We start from the raw sequence: 21,967 nt of genomic DNA on the forward strand, positions 1-21,967 counted from the left end.
TGAGCCATTATCTGCTCTCCAGAAGTGTTCAGTTCTGCTGATTCAGCTCTTTTTATGCTGCCTTCATCCGAACTCACTCAATGCCTAATGCAGAATGAGAAACGACCATTATTAATGGGTCAATTTACTGATAGATCTAGTAATTGGTGAGAATGAGGAGCTGAGAATCAACTAATTGGAATTAGTTAAGTTTCAAAGCTTATAGTCTACCACAAAAAAATTATTGATTTTGTCACAGAGAACACTACATTTGCTTTGCCTAAATGCACCCATTTAAGTCCAGATGCTAATTCTTTAAACATTTTGATTCCAGTTTGAAATATTAGCATAACTGTGTTCAAAAGTATACATATGTGCAATTAGCAGATGAGGCTTTACGTTTTGTTTCTATGTTGTTTGTTGTGATGAGGTGAATTCAATCAAAGAGTATGGGCTCTATTTTAACGATCTAGGCTCAAAGTCTAAAGCGCAGGGCGCAAAAGGATTTAGGGCGTGTCAGAATCCACTTTTGCGATTTTATGGATTGAAAAATGCGGTTTGCACCGGGTGCATGGTCTAACAGGGTTGTGCTTATTCTCTTAATGAGTTATGGGTGTGTTTTGAGCATAACCTGCATTAATCAAATCAGAGTCACATCTCCATTCCCTTTAAGAGTCCGTTGCGTTGCACCATGGCACATTTGCTATTTACATGGCGGACTTGGTAGAATTTGTTTAAACGCTTCACTGGTGAGAAAACAGTTAAACTGTTCTAAGATAAAGAATGAGCCTCCTCCATTCGGCCTCTTTACTTTACTTTAACTCTTTACTCCTTTACTTTTGTGGATAAGGAAATGGTGTTGTACACACTCCACTAAAGACATCCATCAGCCTACATGTTTAATTTAGTTTGTTAAGCTCAAAGATTTGTTTCAAAACTATTTCTAAATTCAGTCCTAATTTCCAGCAAACGAAATGAACAATAATAACGAAGTGTGGTCAAAAAACCACACAAAGATAGTCATGTAGTCATGCAGACGTCTCCAAAACCCGACAGGTGGACAAACATACAGGCGCATACAGTATCTAACCTGCTCTGCGCCAGACTTTAGACCAGTTGGTCAGGGGCGCAGTCTATTTCATTTCATTGCACCTAAACACACGTCCATTTTCGACCGGAACACCCATGTGTCCACAAAGTGGTGCAAGTGGATTTGCTATTTAAACAACGTGTCACAAAAGCATGAAAATTACGGTTGCGTTGGTCTGAAAATAGCAACAAATCACCCCATACTCAAGACATGTTTGGCGCGATTTGCTGCTATTTTCAGACCAATTGTCTTATTGTGCCAGGTGTATGATTGGGCCCCATATGTACAAAGACTTTACTCACATTACTTTCAATTGCAAAAGTATAATATACCTAAGGAAGTCCCACCTTTCAGACATATTACCCAGTTGTCAGTCTTTGTATCCATATTGTAAAAAGATCTGTAGAATTTGCGGTAAAAAAGGGCAGCTGTGGTTGACAACATTTTACCATTAAAAATTCAGCAGAAATGTAAAAAATGTCTATATTTAACAATTAATTACTGTATTTAGTTTTTTTGATCATAAGTGGGATGTAGTGAAGTGACGTAGCAAGTAAACAATTCAAGTCAAGAAGGAGCACAAAGCGGCCGGCTGTAATTTCGCTACACAACTATATTGATTATTAGATTATCAGACATATTTGCAGTAGCGAATCCCCCAGGGTGAGAGGCTATTTCTGTGAGAATGGTACTAAATGCTGCATTTTTTTTGGCCTTGCATGTGTGCATGTCTTAAGTTCCAGTTATATCGTTCTGAATTAGAAAACAGATAACCCCAGGGTGTGTAAGACATGTCCTTTTTACGCTCTTTAATCGGTCTGCTTTCCTCAATTTTCTGTTTCCTTGCACAGCTTTTTGTCCAGACGGAACCAGATGTGAGCGGAAGCGAGGTGACAACATAGTTGGGTTTTGTCTAAGCTAGTTTTTTGGCGTCAGCTTGGGGTGTACCAGCCCTTATCTTATTGATAAGTATTATTTTTGGGGTTGTTCAGTGTAATTCACATAATTTCTACATATTGTAAACTATAAAACACTCTAAACTAGCGTACTTTTTTGTATTGTTTATATGCCTCATTTATAATTTAAGACACGTTTACAGATATTTTTCCATCCCATAATAACTCTGTGGTTAATTGTTTTAGAAAACATAAATGGATGTTTCAGTATAATGTTAAATCAATATATTCCCTGTGAATTAGTTTTTACAGCAAATATCACGTCCATAAAGCTGGAAATTTTCAAAAGGTTTAACAATAGTATTACCGAGTGAAGTTTTGCACAATAAATGCATCCTTAACTTAATATTAGAGTTCAGACAATGGAGCAAAAAAAGAGGCCAATATAATGAGATGTCTTGCATTGCATTATGGGCCCCCTGCTGCTCTGGCTTGTGTGTGTGCGTGCAGATCCACAGAGAACGGCTGATTTCTGAAGCTCTGTCCATGTGGTGGTGTAAAACCGACGCTGTGAGCTTCAGCTCCATGGTGTTGAATAATCCATGAATTGATCTGTGTTTAAAGTACGCACAGCGATGTATGGATGACGTTATACAATGCATCTCAAAGCCAAGTGTGTATCTAGGTCACTACCATGTGGATTCAGAATCCAATTCTAGCTTGATACTGACAACTACACGCAGCTTACAGTTCATTGGTTACTGCTTTTAGTAGTATTTGGAACAGTACAGATAATAATAAAGGTAATAATAGATGTTTCAGATAGTAGATGCTCATTTTGAATCTGTTGATGTTGGACAATTAATTGGGGTTTCAGAATAATGTAAACAGAATAAAGCATGGTACTGTGTTTGATTACATGTTGAAGGCTCATAAACCAATGTTTTTGTTTCTTTGGAGCAACCTATTCTTCTCTTTCTTCTTCTTCTTCTTATTGTATAGTCATGCTAATATGTTGTGGAAAATTGTGCAAGCATGAAAATTACACACTGATTTAAAATATATACTTGTGTGTGTATAATGTGTGTACAAGCAAAATGACACGAGTAGCAGTGTGATAGTGCCTTAGTGTCCCACCAGTGACAATATACAGCCATATCACACTACTACTAGTGCAATATTGCATTTATACCACAGTTTGGCAACAGAATCATGTATTTAAAAAAGAAAATCAAACACGGAGTGTCTCAAAAACCCTTTTGTAAGAGGAATCATTTTCTCTGCCGCCATACATTCAGCTGACGTCAGAACAGCAGAAACCCTTGCTAATTCACAAACGTCACTTTAGAGCTAGTGTTTGAATGATTCTCTAGCATAATGTATAAAGTGATGATAAAACGGGTGATTTTGCTCACATTTTAAGATTATAATGCTGAACAGCATGAAATTCCATCAGTCTACAGAGATTTCCCAGTATTTCTCTGTTCTAAATGGGATTTCACAGTAATTGAGCCCTGAAAAAGCCAGAGCAAAGCAAACACTAGCAGATTACTATGGTATAAATACAGCACTACAACATACAAAAGAGAGAGATCGACTTAGAATGTCACTTACCTGTTTTTTTACTGATTTGATCAGCTGTAGTTGTAGTCTCCTCTAAGGGCTTATTATGCGGTTTCTGTGGCGGAACGTCAACCGTCTTTGCTCTGCTAAGCATGACAGGTTGATGGCCACCAACGTGCTCTGATATTTTTCAATATTTAAAATAGCCACTATCCACCAACAACTACATTCTTGCCTAAAAAAAGCCTCAAAAGTACATTATGTTGTCCAACAGCTGCAATGTTTGTCAAACTGTAGTAAGTTTATTGATCTGCTGTCATTCTATGTGGGCGGAGTAATACATTAGAGTGAAGAGGCTGTACTGATATTGCAGAATATTGCACGGCTATCAACCAATTAGATTCGAGAACCAGACTAAACTGTTGCATGTATATATATATCCATAATATATATATCATAATACATATATATCCATATATGTCCATAATAAATTAATAATAGTTGTTATTGTTATTAAAACTAATATTATTATTAATAATACAAATTATTATTATTATTATTATTATTATTATTATTATTATTATATAATCATGTTAATATTTTGTGGAAAATTGTGCAAGCATAAAAGGTGATCTTAAAACAATTATTTAGAAAAATGTTTTATTATTATTATTATTATTATTATCATATTAAAAAAATAATTGTATTCCCTTTTATATACACTGCCCAATCAGGCATTCCTATTAATGTGTGATTATTTAATTTGTGTGTGTGTGTGTGTGTGTGTGTGTGTGTGTGTGTGTGTGTGTGTGTGTGTGTGTGTGTGTGTGTGTGTGTGTGTGTGTGTGTGTGTGTGTGGGGGTATTATTGTGTTGTCTTCTGACTGTCTTTTCAGTTGATTTGAGAAAATGTTCACCACTGTTATCACTGTTATATTTATTAACAGTCCTTCCCCAAAGTACACTCTCTTTTAATAAATGTATAGAATAACCAAATGTTCCATCTACTAAAACATGTATGCATACTTGGGGTTTCAAATCGGTATAAAGAGGCTGTTGAGTGTAAGCGTTGTTAGTGTAGCCCAAATAGTGCTGGTGAAATGATTGTGTGCGTAAAATGATTCTGTATCTGCCTTCTTGTCTCTATCTCTCTAGTGGCAGCAGTGGGGGAAGCGGCAGTCGAGAGAACAGCGGCAGCAGCAGCATCGGCATTCCCATCGCTGTGCCCACTCCCTCCATTCCCAACTCAATCCCAGGTGAGCTGCAGCCCAAAAATACAGCCCAGTCCTACAGGTTCCCACACTCCGCACATGTGGGTATCTCCTGTTCTCCAGAGTGAGAAGTGGAGCAGGTTTAGTTGTACTGCAGCTATCATGGCCTGGTTTTTCCAGCTGGAGGTTTGCTAAAGTAGGCCATCATACAGCACAAGGGCAGGTGGAAAGAGGGAGAAAGCAGGGATCTCTTAAGGGTGGTCCACCACCTGAGGAGAACGGATAAATTTATATCAAAAAGAGGGCGCTGTCATGTTCTCCTCTAAAATACCTGCTGGAGACAAGAGGAGAAACATTACCTCCTTTCTGAATCCTTACTGTCGCCATAGCAACACTGCATCAGCAACACTGATTTCCTTTTTCTCGATTGAGGTTATTCACAGGAGTTTTGAATCCCACACCTCTGCCCTTTATCCCCTCTTTTGTGTGTTATCCTTATTTATTGCGTGTTTGTAAAATTAAATGTAAAGGTTCTTGGTTTTGATGAAGGCTTCCAAGATCTAGTGAGCTACCTACCTAGGCATTTTTAGGCACCTTAAAAGGATGTTTCAGCTAAAAATGACAAATTAATCACCATTTACTCACCTATCACTTGTTCCAAACCAGTTTGAATCATTCATTCATTTTCCTTCGGCTTAGTCTCTATTTCAGAGGTTGCAACCGTGGAATGAATCTCCAACTATCCCAGCATTTTTTTTTACACAGCGGATGCCCTTCCAGCTGCAACTCAGAATTGGGAAACACCCATACACATTCATTCACACACACACACACACACACACTAGTACACTTTGGCCAATTTAGTCTATTCAGTTCACCTATAGTGCATGTCTTTGGACTGTGGGGGTAACCGGAGCACCCAGAGTAAACCCACGCGAACACAGGAAGAACATGCAAACTCCACTGGCCCTGCTAGGACTCGAACCAGTGACCTTCTTGCTGTGAGGTGACAGTGCTAACCCTGGCTTGACATTAACACTCGCCAACCCGCAAAAATCGGGTAGATTTCAGTGGTGGCGGGTAAGACAGACACTCCCACTAGCCCCTTTAGCTGGTTGAAAATAACTTTCCCGGATAATAATTCTTAAAAGCAGGGTTCCACTATAAGGATGGCCTAATATCCATGCAAAGGCGATCTTAGAATTAAGAAGCAACCTGACTGACAAAAATGATTTAATTTGGGCAAGCAATAGAAAGCAGGTGAATACCTAATGAGAGGATAATCACTCGCGCTAACTGCTGAGGTGATGCCCGCGACTGTTTAAATCCCAAAAGTTTTCTAAAGGCCTTTCCTAAATCAAGTCGTCTAATCCGAATCTTTTACAATGAGTTTACTATAGTTACAATGGTCTCAAACTCAATTCCTGGAGGGACGCAGCTCTGCACAGTGTAGCTCCAACCAGCTGAACCTGCTAGTAGTCTTGAAGACTTTCATTAGTTGGATCAGCTGTGTTTGATTAGGGTTGGAGCAAAACTGTGCAGAGCTGCAGCCCCCCATGCATCAAGTTAGAGACCTATGGTTTAGAACAGGGATCACCAAACTTGTTCCTGGAGGTCTGTTGTTCTGCAGATTGTAGCTCCATCCCTAATCAAACACAACAAGCTAATCAAGGTCTTACTAGGTATACTTGAAACACCCAGGCAGGTGCGTTGAGGCAAGTTGAAGCTAAACCCTGCAGGGACACCAGACCTCAAGTAACGAGATTGGTGACCCCTGGTTTAGAACAACGTGTAAGGAAACAACTACTACATAAGCATGAAACTTCTGCTGGACAATAAGAAGTTGCTGGCCATTTCAGCATCATTCACATATGAGGATACAAGATGGTTAGGATGCTGACTTCAAAGGTATCTGCTTACGTCGAGGGTATGGTAGCTCTCTAGGTTTTGCGAACATATTTATGCCATGTTAATGAATGAAAGACCTTCAAGGTGTGTCTTTTCTTATATGACGGTTCTGACCTGCAGCCACACCCTCATGGGCTCCTCCCCCTGGAGCTCCTCCCCCAGCTCCTCCTCCTCCACCCCCCCTCCCGGGCCTGGGCCCACCAATGCCAGCTGCTGCTATAGGTGAGCCCCTCCCCCGATCCTATTGCCACTCCGCCAAAAACAGCGTTACCGTCCCACTGCCAACATGTTCGTCTGCTGGGCTTCAAAGCGGATCACTTCTTTGAATGGTGGTGGTAGTGATTATTTTGGGTGGTGGCTTTGTGCTTCAGTTTAAATCAGTTTGCTTTGAGGAAGTCTCTGAACTACCCGAGAACATAAAGGTTCATTAATTTATCAAGGGGCGGTTATTAGGGGTGTATGATAAGGGTCGAGATTCTTTAATCATGAAAGCTGTTCACATTCAGGATGCTTATTATTGCTTCTTGATGTTTCAGTAGCTTTAGAAGTTTACACCACATATAATGATGAAAAGGAATAGCACTGCGATGACTTTCAGAATGATTGATGATGATTGACAAAAACAGCTAATTACAATTCAGCCGACTTAAACATTTAAAGTGGCAGACTACAAAATTTCAGCTTGGTGTGATAAATTGGCCATCCATTTAACGTTCTTGATATGAGCAGGCCAAAATATGCAATCACTTTTTAAGGCAAAATAATTCTTAAACATGCAAAATTGTCACGGCAACAAAAAGCTGTTTGGTTTTATAAGCATTGCTACACTGTTGAAAATGGTCAATGAAAGAACAATATGTATTTTTTTCTTATTAAAATATATAAAAACCAATAGAAGAGTGTTGTATATTTTGCTGACTTATGTCATATTCCCAAATCTACTGACGAATGTTCGAATTTAGAGAAATAACTAGTGACAGATTGATCAGAATGACACACTTGTTTTCCAGATTAGTTTGATTGAAAACAGGAAATCCCCATAAATGCTTGACTATGTTGTGTGTTTTATTAGACCGCACATAGCTGCATTATGACAGAACCCTAAAATCTAATTAGAAAGATAAATCAATGGAAAAACAAGTGGTCCGCTGTGGTGTAATAAAGGCTCTGCTGCCTTCCATGTTGTGTTCGCAATCTGGTTTCGCTCTCAGTCTTACTCTGCTTCATACTACCATAGTAAGTGTTGAATATATTAGCTCATCTATGAACATGATTTTTGTAGGATGTAATCAAAATGACAAATCCAATGATTCCACACTTGGTCACTGCATCATTAAAATTCGCCTTTGTTTGTGATGAATATGCACCCTCTAGTGGTGTTGTTAAATACTGCGCCTTTATTATGACTACACTTTTCAATGCTGGGATACAGCTGCTTGTAGAGACCAAAATGTCATCACTAACCACCCTCAAAAATTTAGCATTGTGTTTTTAGTGAGTGTCAGAGACTTCCTCACTGCTGGTTCTATGAAAGATTGCTTTCTTTCTGATTTGCATGCTTCCAGAATTGTGTCGCCAATTGATTGGATGTGATTTATTATGCAACATCTGGCTTTCAAATATGATTAACTTGACATTGTTTATCTCAAATATAAGCCATTAACTGTGTGCTTTATATTTAAGTCTGATAAAACCATCTATGTATGTAAAATGTAACTTGCATTATTAGAACAGGGATTTTTCAGTAGCTCCATCAGGACCCAGTTGTAATGAGATGTTTGAATTGTGTTTATACTGGATGTCACCGGTGCCACAGTGATGTTTGTCCATATTGTTTGTTGTTCTCTTGATTCCGGACATCACTATCAGGGTCTCTCTAGGGTTTCCCGGTTATCTCCCACTGTCAACAGGAAACGTCCCTATGGAGGAAATCCCATCTGCCCTGGCAGTGTAAACACACACATGGGCTATATTACAACTACAGCTCACATAAACAGCCCCAAAACATGCTGCTGTTTCTCAGGGTCTTTTCGAACTTTTTCTAACTTTATTGCAGGTCCTTTTACATGGTTATATTGTTATTGTGGTTACAATGAAAGTAAATTCTTGTGCTTTTATTTCTTTCTTTTCTGATGTTTTCTTTAAGAGTCTGGTGAAGCATGTCCAAGTAATATTTAATTCTGAAATCGATATAATATAATATAATATAATATAATATAATATAATATAATATAATATAATATAATATAATATAATATAATATAATATAATATAATATAATATAATATAATATAAAGCTAAAATATAATACAATACAATATAATATATAATAATATAATGTAAAGCTAAAGTATAATATAATATAAAATAATATAAAGCTAAAATATAATATAATATAATAAAATGTAATATAATATGCTAAAATATAATATAATAAAAAATAATGTAATGTATTGTATGTAGTATTATTTAATATAAAGCTTGAATATAATATAGTATTTAATAAAATAATGTAACATATTATAATATAACATTAAGCTAAAGTATAATATAATGTAATCAAACATAATATAATATAAAGCTAAAATTTTATATAATATAATATAATATATTTTAATATAGTATAAAATTCATTTTTCATTTTCATTCATTAATATAGTATAAAGTTCATTCCGCTGTGGCGACCCCAGATTAATTAAGGGACTAAGCTGAAAAGAAAATGAATGAATTAATAAATCTAAAATATAATATACTATAAAGCTAAATTATAATAAAATATAAAAATTTATTGAACTTTTATTTGATTTTTTAGCATTATTCTGAAATATTTTTATTAGATTATTGATACTGTAATAAGGTACAACATTCTTTACTGTGTAAAAGTAAAAACTGCTTCAGTAATTTGTTTAAATTTAAGTTATTATTTAATTTAATAAATACATTGATTTATAAAAATGTTTTAAACAGTATTGAAGTTTGCCCATAGCACATATTTGAAAGGAAATATATTTTAAATGTAGCAATTATGCCATTATGGGAAATAATTAAATAAATAATAATCATGATCATAATAATAAACACAGCAACAATCATAATCATAATAAATAAAATCAAAATGAAATTAATGGATTTGTTTTTGCCTAAAGTGTGAATGTTTTAGTTAAATTACAAAATTATATAAATTATAAAATGTATTAATTATATTTAATAGTAAAATTGCATATTACAAAATGAACTATGCAGAACATAAGTGAAGGAAATAAAAATAAATACTTGAAACCTGTATCAAATCTATATAAATAATGAATAAATCTGTATTTTATTAACTGTGTGATGTTTTACTTTAGAATTAGAATTGTGCCGGACATGTTTCATTAAATTCACTCTACTTTCTATTATTACTATCTATTACTATCTTCTATCTATTATTGCCAGTCTGTTTTTACTTACATTTTTGAAAACTTTTCTTGCTTGCCTGGTGTGTCTATCATTGACTGTCCTCTCCTGGTTTTTTTCTCATCTCTCTGCACCTTCTCCTCTGATCGCTATCAGCTGTTGCCGCTGGGCCAGGTCTCGGCCCGATTCCCATGTCGCAGTTCGGCACGATATCCCGACAGGTCTCCCGACACAACTCCAGCAACTCGTCCGTCTCCATGGTCTCTGCCACAGGCACATACCGCCGAGCGCCGTCTGTCTCCTCACAGTTCTCCCTGCAGCAGCCGCACATTAACGGCGGAACGCCTGCAAGTAAGACATGGAGAACACTGAACAAACATTCAAGATGATCATGGTAAAAAGTATATAGTATATATACTTTATTTAGAAGTACTGGTACTCTGGTGCGCTTTCTTTGCGGCTCAGCTCACAGTTGATGCTGCAAAATTTGTGCGATTTAGGTTTTAGTTAGCCCGATCCTAAGAGAAAACGTAACTATTTTACGTAGTCTCTGAAAAGTGGCTAATTCGTACAAATTCATACGACTTAATTGTATTAAAACGCACGTTTATTATTTTTTTTAAAGGATGCGTGCCCTCAAATACCAGCCCTAACCCTACCCCTCATTGGGGATAAGCGAATCGTACTAAATTTTACGAATAAGATCGCACAACTAAAAACGCATTGGTCAATAATCAAGCAGTTATGAAATGTCGGGAGATCTTATTGGTTTTAGTTTAAAGATCAATAATTCAGTTCTCGAGTGTTATTTGTGTATCTTTCTTAATATGTTCTTGGGTTTCACTTGGGATCAGCTTACTATTTATAGCAAATAACATTAAAACACAATTTAAGACAATCGAATGTAAGACAGGGATAACACTGAACAAACGTACATAAAAAATGCAATAGTATCTGGAGTAGCATTGTCAAAAGTACTGATATTCTGGTGCGATTTCTTAGCGGCACAGTTCACAATAATTCTGCAAACTCAAGCGAAAACGTAAATATTTTATGTATTGTCGGAAACATGGCTAATTCGTACAAATTCAATTGTATGACAACTTAATTTTTAAAGGAGATGTGCCCTCAAACTCCACCCTAACCCTACCCCTCATTGGAGGATGAGCAAAATGGTACTAAAATGTTCGAATAAGATTGTATAAACGAAAACGAATTAGCCACTAAATCAAGAAGTTACGAATTGTCAAGAGATTGCATTAGTTTCAGTTTATTAAAGTAGGAATTCTCGAGTGTTGTTTATGTCTCTTTCGTAATGCGCAAATGCAAAATGTTTTTTCTATGTTCTTGCGTTTCGATGGATCGGTTAACTTTAGGTTTCAGTTAGCTTGATCTTAGTGAAAACATAACTATTTTACATATTGTCGGAAAAGTGGCTAATTTGTACAAACTCATATGATTTAATTTGTATGAAAACGTACATTTTGTAAAATTAGGCATGCCTTTAAACCCCGCCCATAGCCCTAACCCCTCATTGGAGAATGAGCAAATCTTACTAAAATGTTAATTAAAGCTGTGGCATTATTTATTTTTTATTTCTTTGTTATTGCATTTCTAGTGGTTAACTAGTTATCACAAATAACGTAAAAATACCATCTATTACAACAAAATAAAGAGTATCTAAAGTGAAAATAAAATTCTCAAGGCACAAATTTCTTTCTTAGTGTTTGTTTTTTTTCCTTTCTAGTGCCCTATGCTAATATAATATATATGCTAATATATATTATATAATATATAATATGCTAACCCATGCCCCTTTAACCAGTAGTTTGCTGCAAGTGAAAGATAAAAGGAGTAGACCTCGACCCCATCTCAATAATTATTCCATTTCAGTTGGAAATGTGCCATAATTAATAATGGAAAAAAAAATCTGTAGAAACTTCATGTGGATCTAAGACATGTTTAAAAATTGTTGTTTTAATTAAAGCTGTGGCAATATTTCACCGCAATATAGTATCTTTTTTAAGATATCGTATCGCAATTAGAATTCCAGTATCATGACAACACTCGTCTGTAGATCCTGTAGACTTGACATCCTGATTCCATTAAAACTGAAATTCTCGTCAAAGCATCATAAAAGCCAGATATTTTTAGGCATGATGAAGGGAACAGTGCGTCTCTTCCCACAGGTGTGTGTTCGTAATGTCATTAAGAGCGGAAAAGCTTTGGATATGCGCGGGCTCGTGGCCACCTGTTTATGAATGGAGATTTATTGTCATCTACGCATTAAAGCTGGGATTATAAATGGCACTGTCAGATGTCTATGAGCATTATAGTGAATGACGACATCAGACGTGAATGAGAGAGTGTTAATGAAACATACGTCATTCATGCATTCTGGGAAAAAGACCTTAGTCATTTCAACAAACTGGATCTGTTTGTCTGAAGCATTTTATTATTTATGTTAAATCAAGCTACCCTTTAAAAAAATAGCAAAATGATAAAGTTAAAGGTGCTGTATGTAAGTTTTTGAGCCTTCTTAAAGCAAAAAAATACCATAATATGTTTGCAGATGTTTAAGAAACAAGCTAAGTACATTCTTGTTTATCTAAAAAAAAACATTTTCAGATATTCTGCTTTGAAAATGTTCGTTACGTGCCCCAACGTCTGTCTTGGTTCTTTTAACCCGCCCACTGCCAGTTATATATAATTATATTTAAGCACTTCGGGTTGCCTTGTTGAAAAAACGCGTATATCATTCATTCAGTCAGAAAGCCTCTTAAAGTATGCGTCCGTGACCGAAATGCGACCTCCGATGGACAGTAGCAGCCTCCGAAATGAGATGCAGATTCAGAGTTCCACTTGAGGAGGTTTTTAATTATCAAGCAATATAAATATTACGAACGTTAACATTAGGTGAACAGGTTATACTGTAAACCCATGTCCTACGTGACGATATTTGCAGTGATACACAATTTGGCTGTTTCCACCAAAACGGTTTTAAACAATTAAAAACTGATTTCACTCTAGCCGAAATAAAACAAGTAAGACTTTCTCCAAAAGAAAAAAATACTATTGGAAATACTGTGAAAATTTCCTTGCCCTATTAAACATCATTTGGGAAATATTTAAAAAAGAAATTCTCAGGGGGTCTATTAATTTTGACTTTAACTGTACATACAGTATGTACATTATATATGTCGTCTATCTCTTCTATTTGATTACTTTCTGCACTTTTATTATATGGGACTGATGTGTTTCTCTTCCTGCATTTCTTCTTCTCGCTCTCTTTATCTGTGTGTGTGTGTTCAGTGTCTATGGCTCCTCCTCCTCCACCTATGCCTCAGCTCACACCACAGATTCCCCTCACAGGCTTTGTGGCTCGAGTTCAGGAGAACAGTAAGTCTGACAGCCAGGTTTCTCCAACGTTTCACCCCCCCGCCCTCCCCTCGCATGTGTTTTATGTGCTAGAAGTTTAGCGCATGCCGTCTTCATCACCATCCCCATCCGCGTGTTTGTGTTCGTTCATTCTGCAGGTCATCGAGGTCACATTTGTTTCATTGTTACTTCTCAAACAATACAGTAGAGCAGATCCAAATAAAGCCGTCCGCAGCGCCTAAAGCCAGAGGTTTCTGAAAGCGGAAAGTGTGTCACACATTTACATAAGTGTGCATTGCTTTATGTAAGCTAAAAGAGGCTTACTAGGCTCTTTGGGGCAAGATTTCAGCGTTTTGTACTTGAAAGGCACTCACTGTTGTTGTTTTAGTTCTACATTATTGGGATTTAATCTAGGGCATATTCAGTGTCTTATAGATTTCCTTGTGTGCTTAAATCTGATTATTCATATATCCGATTGGAATCTGATCTAAACCAACTGATCTGAGATCTGTTTTGTGTTCTGTGGCGCTCTGAATATTACACTAAAAATGCTGGGTTACACACAAACGACTTGTGTTGGGTTAACATGAAGGAATTAAGTTAACTTATTAGTCTTTACAAATTGTACGTGTCATTACAGTGGAAAAGCCCCGCCCATTAGTAACAATCTCTCTCTCATTAGCATAGAACATCAGTTTTGTTTTTGAATCTGCCACTATGCTGACACATAGGCATTTGTAGCTCTGCCCTCTTTTGAAAAGAGCCTAATCTCAATTGAATTTTAAACAACAGTCACCAAAGTGGCATAATTAGGATCAACACTTAAAAGGGGCATCTTTAAAGATTTATAAAACATTATTTGTGTGGTATTTTGAGCTGAAATCTCAAATATACACTCTAGGGACTTATTTTACATATTAAAAATGGGGCATATTAGGGCCACTTGAAATGTCCTTTCCTCAATTGTTAGATTTTATGTAAGCTAAAAGAGGCTTACTAGGCTCTTTGGGGCAAGATTTCAGCGTTTTGTACTTGAAAGGCACTCGTTGTTTTAATTCTACATTATTGGGATTTAATCTAGGGCATATTCAGTGTCTTATAGATTTCCTTATGTGCTTAAATCTGAATATTCATATATTCGATTGGAATCTGATCTAAACCAACGGATCTGAGATCTGTTTTGTGTTCTGTGGCGCTTTGACTTTCACACTGTAAAAAATGTTGGGTTCCACACAAACGATTTGTGTTGGGATAACGTGTAGGAATTGTTTACTTAATCTTTACAAATTGAAGTGGATTGAACATATAAGTTAAGTAAAAAACTCAAGAATTGTGTTATTTCAGCTCATTTTAAATAAGTAGATGAGCTAACAGCAAATGTTGTTTTTTGAGTGTACCGCACATCTGAATTTGCTGAAATATCCTCAAACTAGGGCTGCACAATATATCGCAAAAGTATTGTTATCGAGATAATGGTATATCTAATATATGTTGCAGACGTGATAAATGACATTTATTTTATGTATTGTTTGTTTATGTAAATTTGACCAATCAGATGGGGCCCTCTCTACCCAGTAGTTGCTGTTCTGCTTTTGGCCGGAGTGGCTCAAAGGTGAACTCAAGACGTCAAAACGATAGAAGCAAATGGCAACAGCCAAATTAGATTCAGAATATCTGCTGAGGTTTTCGCTAATTCATAGTGTTTTAAAGAAGATCTGTTATGCAAAAATCACTTTTAAAAGGGGTTTAAACACATTTGTTTGGCAGCAGTCTGTGAATATAAGCAGCTTCTTATGGTAAAAATGTATTAGTTTTATTTTTTATAATCACACTTGATAAAAACAGAAACACTTTGATTGACATTCTTCCTTTGTACGTGTCATCAGAGGGGAAAAGCCCCGCCCACTAGTATCAATCTCTCTCTCATTAGCATAGAACATCAGTTTTGTTTTTGAATCTGCCACTATGCTGACACATAGGCATTTGTAGCTCCGCCCTCTTTTAAAAACAGCGCATCATCGATGACGTAAACGTGCTCAGGCTCTGATGCAATGTGAGTGCGGGAGACAGGAGTGGGGACAAGCGAGCTTCAAGGCAACTGTACATAGTGTGATTACACCCTAACTGTACAAAAAAAGCACATGATTGTTTTTTTTCGTGGTATTGAAAGCTCAAAGTAGAAAACACTATGGTTGAAAGTGGACAAAAGACTTTTACCCCATTTCAGTGCCAGATTTGAACAGAGTTGTGTCTTTACCTGTGATCCGATTGATAGTATAAACATTACATCAGTCACATTCGGCCTACATCACTGATTCCGTCACATCCATGTTCGCCCTTCTTGCCATTCGCATGTTAAGCTGAATAAACAAGCTTACTTGCGTGCGTAATCAGAAAAAGCTGTGCACTGCAGCACACAATGACAAAACATATAGATTAGTTGAATCAAAAAGGAGTTCAAGTTGACCATGACAAGAAATAATATAGATCGCCCCACAAAACTCATTAAAACGAAAGTAACAAGGTTGTGAGTTATCTCCCATCTATGTCCACATCATCTCTAGTTTAAGTGTATAGCATGTATTCTATGTAGTGTGTGTCCTGTGTAGTATACCAAGACTTACATAAGTCCTCTTTTGCATGCATTACCTCTGACATCTGGTAAGTATTCATTCATATCTCCAGCAACACCGCCAGCATCTCCATCACCCATGATTGTCTCTGTTGTTCATCGTAGTTGCCGTGATTTGCATGTGCACTAACCAGTCTGCATGAGCATGTTGATCCGCTGGATGTGTGTATATATATGTGTGAAGCTGATGATGTTTGTGTGTTGGATGCTCAGTTGCAGATACTCCGACTCCTCCCCCTCCACCTCCTCCTGAAGACATGGTCATATTTGACGAGGCTCCTCCTCCTCCTCCACCTCCACCTGCAGACTATGAAGACGAAGAGGCTGCAATAGTGCACTACAGCGACCCCTACGCTGATGGAGACCCTCAGTGGGCACCTAAGTCCTACGCTGAGAAGGGTGAGGATTACTTTTCAGCGTTTCTCATTTGTCTTCATTAGAGACTAGCACTGAAACCCTGTTGTAATTGTTAGATGAGATCACTATTTTGCCTTAAAATTGATTAGGCAGACTAAACCGTAAGTGGGAGAGACTTAAAACTTTGCCAGATGGTAGTACTCACCCCTGTCTACCATGCCACCAAGGCTTGCCCTTATTGTCCTGATGGTGGCGCTACAGCAGCCAAACTCCTAAACGGCCTAAAATGATCACTTCTTTTATGCTAATGGTCTAATCAGATTCAATTCACTATGCTAAGCTAAGCTAAGCTAAAAGGTTTTTAGTCAGAACAAGAAATCAGCTAAATGGATTGAATGGATTTAAGCCTAAAACTAAATTTAAGCCAGACTCTAATATTGCCTTATATAACTGGGATCCAATCCAAAATTATTTATGAACATCAATATATATTATAATAGTGTTATTGTTTTTTTATTAAGAACAAAACACTTTTTGATTAGTATATCATTTTAGTTTTAGGTTTTGTAAGCTGTTGTATTTTTATAAATGTTGCTTTTTAATATACAGTCAAGCAAGAAATTATAGCAATGGCAAATTCAGTCTTCATTGAGCTCAAACCAACCTTTTATGTAAAAAGGCTAAAGTCTTCTAACTCTAGTCTTCTAGAGTTAAACAGCTGACTTAAACCATTTTTGAATCCATTTAACTGATTAGTTCATGCAACTACAGAAGATTCAAGCTTTAAATATGAAAATTATATATTTTTTTAAAAAGAAAATTAAACAAACTGCTAATGGTCTAATCCAATTCAATTCATTATGCTAAGCTAAGCTAAAAGTGACTCCATCAGATCAAGAAATCTGGAGTGGATTATAAAATGGTTCAAGTAACTGTTTAACTCTAGGAGATTTGTATAATGAAACTTGTTCATAAAAGTGGAGGGTTCCTTAAACAGAAATTGATTGACCTGAGGTGGCGCTACAGCAGCCAAAACACACAATCACAAATATGCCTCAACGGCCTGCTGTTGACTTTAGTATTGTGTTGTATTACCAGGATCCAATCCAAAGTTTTTATGAACATCAGTATATATTATAATAGTGTTTATTGCTCTTTTATTAATACTTTTTGATTAATATATCATCATTTTAGTTTTAGCTTTTGTAAGCTGTTGTGTTTTTATAATCACTTATAAAATCACTTGTTTTTATAGTCACTTTTTAATATAATCAAGCAAATTCAGTTCCCACTGAGCTCTTTTGTTTTAGCCATGACTGTCCACAAACCAGTTGTTATGGAGTTGGCTCATTTTACAAGTCTCCTAGAGTTAAACAGTTGACTTGAACCGTTTTTGAAACAACTTAACCGATTAGTTCATACAGAAGATTCGAGCTTTAAATAGGAAAATGATCAGCTTAAAAAATGTAAACAAATTGCTAATGATCTAATTCAATTCATTATGCTAAGCTAAGCTAAAAGTGACCCTGGCAGATCAAGAAATCTGAAACGGATTACAAAATGGTTCAAGTTTACTGTTTAACTGTAGGAGATTTGCAAAATAAGCCTGTTTCATAAAATTGGAGACTCTAATATTGTCTTATATTACTGGAATCCAATCTATAGATCTACGAAGACTGTATAATGTATACTATAATAGTGTCTATATAGTGAATATACTATAATCAGATAGAGTAGCTCAGCGCTTTTGATCTTCCTCTGAACTGATCTTCCTCTGTCTAGTGGTGGCCATCTACGATTACACCAAGGACAAGGACGATGAACTGTCCTTCATAGAAGGAGCCATAATCTACATCATCAAGAAGAACGATGACGGCTGGTTCGAGGGGGTTTGTAACGGCGTCACAGGCCTCTTTCCGGGAAACTACGTCGAGTCCATCATGCACTACGCCGACTGAAGAAAAACCAACACAAACAATCAGATCTCAACCAAATGGTGAAAATCTCCGAACTTTACTTTTTTGCGGTGACGGGTGGATCTGGGCAAAATAATCTGAGGAAGTCAGTGTGTATATAAAATAAAGCAGTTCTAGTGAATGTCAATCAGCAGTCGATACAACGCGTGAACATGTAAAGTAGATGATTGTCTTTTGCTTTTACGACACTTCCAACTAAAAGTCCACTGTTGATTTGATTTTCTTGTTTTGGATGCGAAAAAAAAAAAAATCGATCATGTTAGAAACTTAATTCATTAGCGTTTTATCTTAAAGCATCACACGTCATTGCCCCTCAATAAAGTGTATCAAAATCTTAACGTAAAGCATGCATACACGATTTTAATATGTATTGTAACCTAAACGTTAAATTCCATTCTGCTTCCATCTTTGTATTATTTACAGTTCACTTCCATTTTTGTTTTCGTTTAAATATAGACATTTGTAGACTACTTATTTTTATGATCTAATTTTTTTAGTTTGTTGTTAATATAAAAGTCGTGATTTTTTTATTTGGGTAATGAATGCAAAGCACAGGACATTTGTTTAAATTTGTTTTCGCCATCGACTCTTCGTCTGTTTTTTAGTTGATATCACAACGATTAAGTATTTGCTACGATGAACAAATTTAAACTTTACTTAGATGGTAGGAAGCTTGTTTATGCCACAGAATATATATACAAAAATAAGAAATTTGTACATTCCTGTTTATACTTCTAAAAATTTGATTTGTTAAATTTGCGAAAGTTGTCTACCATTGTCAACAACTGGAAAATCGTTTGGGAAAATTTGTGAGAATTGTGCCAAAAATGTAATTCTGGGTCTGTATACATACATACATACATACACACACACACACACACACACACACACATATATATATATATATATATATATATATATATATATATATATATATATATATATATACATACATACATACATACATATATACACACATATATATATATATATATATATATATATATGTGTGTGTGTGTGTGTGTGTGTGTGTGTGTGTGTATATATATATATATATATATATAAATATAAAAATAGAGCCAGAATTACATTTTCGGCACAATTCTCACAAATTTTTTAAACAATTTTCCAGTTGTCGACGATGGTAGACAACTTTCGCAAATTTAACAAATCAAAATCTTTAGAAGTTTAAACAGAAATGTACAAATGTTTTTTTAAAATTTGCTAAAGTTGCATACTATTGTCGACAACTGAGAATCCGTCACAATTTTTTCCAAGTAATTGTCAATATCGCACAACTTTTTTCCCTCAGAAAAAAGTTTTTGCATATTGCTTTTAAATATAAACTATAGACAATTTTAATTTTAAACTATATATAAAAAATTACGCAGAACTACGTTGAAAATGTCAACTGCAAGATGTAAACAAAATGGCATTTGTAAGAAAAAGTCAAAATTGTACGATTTTATTTTATTTTTGTACATTTCTTGCAGTTATGATTACATTGCACAATTCGACCTTTCAAATTCATGATTTTAAGGTAAATAAATCATAATTGTCTCATGAATTTTAAAAATAAGCTTTTTTTTTTCGCCTGAGTTTTGTCAAAATCTGTCTTCTCCAAATTGTGATTTTAAAAATTCGGAATATTGAGCGAAAATTTGTCTTTTTTTAATGCTGTGGCAGAAACAGGCTTTCATAAGATAGCTTTAATGTGTTGGCTGTAAGGTGTCTAAAGGTCTGTAATCCGTTACAAATCACTTTTTTCTTTTCCCTGCCAAAATAAAATTACAATGCTGGATTAGATGAGTTTTTTCTTATGTCATGGTCTGTAACGAGTAACTGCCGTGATGTCATTTTTACAGTCCAGAGATCAATCCTGCAGTGTGAAGAATGAACTGAGGAGCATCAGTATAACAGGCTTGAGATCTGAAGCGCTTTAGTTACTCAGCTCAGGTCTGGCATCAAGTCTTTTTTTTTTAATTTTCCATTCACATGTTTTAGCAGCCGTACTGTACGCGATTACAGAGATTCCATTCAACCGTCTGACCACTGTCAGTCATTTCAGGAGTTTAAAGCTAATGCCTTCAGACTTTTTTTTTAGTCGTCATATTGAGATATTGAAGTGTTCCAACTGAATTCCATATCTGTGCTGAAGCTCGTCTCAGCCCAGAATTTGTATTTATAATGTTAATTAAAAATGTAATTGTACAGTCTTTTATAATAAATCATTCTATGTATATTGTGTTTGTTTCAATTTTATTTGTGGTTTCACTTTTTTGTTTCATGAAGAGCTGAATTTAGATATAGCCTACTGTGATTTCAATAACAGAAGTTAATATTTATAAATATTACAATATTCTTTTATTCATTTTTGTAAGTCCCTGAAGGATTTGGAGGTTCTACAACTCTTGGAGTTGTGTCAGCGCCCTTGACAAAGGTAACTTACACTTCTGTGATGGCACCATTAATGCTGAAAAGTACATAGACACATTGAAGCACAATATGCAGCTTCTTTTCCAATATGCAGCTGATTCAGTCGTTGCTTGGGAGGGGGGGGCCATAGATATATAAACTAGATATTGCATACAGACCCTGAACATGCATCAATAGCGCCGCCACATTTGTACAGTGCTCGACAATGTTACTGAAGATGCTGGACTTGTCTACGGGTGTAGTAACAAGCAAATAAAGAAAACAAAGCACAAAGGCAGAACATCTCATAGGTAAGATTTCGTTTTTTACGTTTTTATATGTTACGAACTTTGGTGCTAAACATGTAACATTATTGATAATAGTACAGTCTCTACTGCACTGACCATGAGGCAAAGTTGCAGCAACCTGCACTAAAAACTGGGCTTATGCTAGTTTTGTTGAATAAAATCAGCAAACAATGCAAAAGAAATATGACAAGACGCTGCGCTGCCAGAAACTTGTATTATTGTCGACTCAGTGAAGGAGTCGTTCATAACGGGGATTCAATCAAAAACGAATCGCTCCCTCTGACAGAATGAGAAGTGAAAGCAGGGGAGGGGGTGTGTTTTAGAACATGGATTAGACCAAATTTAACAAGGAGGGTGGATAGTACATTTCCATACACACAAACACAAGCTTTTTGTCAGGAATGCTGATGCAATCACATATCCATCAATGTAGAAAAGTGATGTAAAATTATAATTTTCGTAATTTAAAACAAAAATATTTGCATACTGACCTCCGGAAAAACTCCCTATCATAGATATTTGTGTATATGTCTGGCTCTGGATGGCCACAGTCCTCCACTGCAGCTTGGTCCCGCATTCATTTCAAAGGAACACTACCCTGTACTAAAATGGCAGCTCTATTGACACATTCCTTCCAACAGACAACAACAGGGTAGGTAACATCTAATGTGTATATCTATGGCCGCGGACACCCGACATGCGGCGCCAGTGTGCGTATCCTGATAGAAATTATGTTTAGAATTCTAAAATGCATGACACCGAGCGGCGCATTCGGTGTGTGACTCCCTTTAGATGTGCTAGTAGGGAAAGAGTTCAAGGTATGGTTTATACAAAAATTAACATTTTCTTTAACATAACA

At 36.0% G+C, this 21,967-nt stretch overlaps 2 protein-coding genes across 13 annotated transcripts in view; one reads left to right on the top strand and one right to left on the bottom strand.

The window, feature by feature from the left end:
• The window catches only part of abi1a (abl-interactor 1a), a 77,705-nt gene extending 57,080 nt beyond the window's left edge, over positions 1 to 20,625 (top strand). For 3 of the 12 annotated variants that reach the window (XM_073940129.1, XM_009297227.5, XM_009297228.5), the window contains 6 exons: positions 4,683 to 4,783; positions 6,767 to 6,868; positions 10,199 to 10,393; positions 13,355 to 13,441; positions 16,266 to 16,451; positions 18,192 to 19,096. In XM_073940129.1, coding sequence (XP_073796230.1) covers positions 4,683 to 4,783; positions 6,767 to 6,868; positions 10,199 to 10,393; positions 13,355 to 13,441; positions 16,266 to 16,451; positions 18,192 to 18,367 — 847 coding nt within the window. In that variant the 3' untranslated portion in view covers positions 18,368 to 19,096. Of the gene's footprint in view, positions 1 to 4,682; positions 4,784 to 6,766; positions 6,869 to 10,198; positions 10,394 to 13,354; positions 13,442 to 16,265; positions 16,452 to 18,191 lie in introns of all 12 variants that reach the window. The other 9 variants (XM_073940132.1, XM_005162498.6, XM_005162499.5 and 6 more) reach the window with 5 other exon arrangements.
• Positions 1 to 21,967, bottom strand: part of gpr158a (G protein-coupled receptor 158a) — a 741,191-nt gene that overhangs the window by 228,247 nt on the left and 490,977 nt on the right. The gene's annotated exons all lie outside the window — the stretch shown is intronic.

This window comes from Danio rerio, chromosome 24 (genome assembly GCF_049306965.1).
Source record: "Danio rerio strain Tuebingen ecotype United States chromosome 24, GRCz12tu, whole genome shotgun sequence".
Lineage (NCBI taxonomy): Eukaryota > Metazoa > Chordata > Actinopteri > Cypriniformes > Danionidae > Danio > Danio rerio.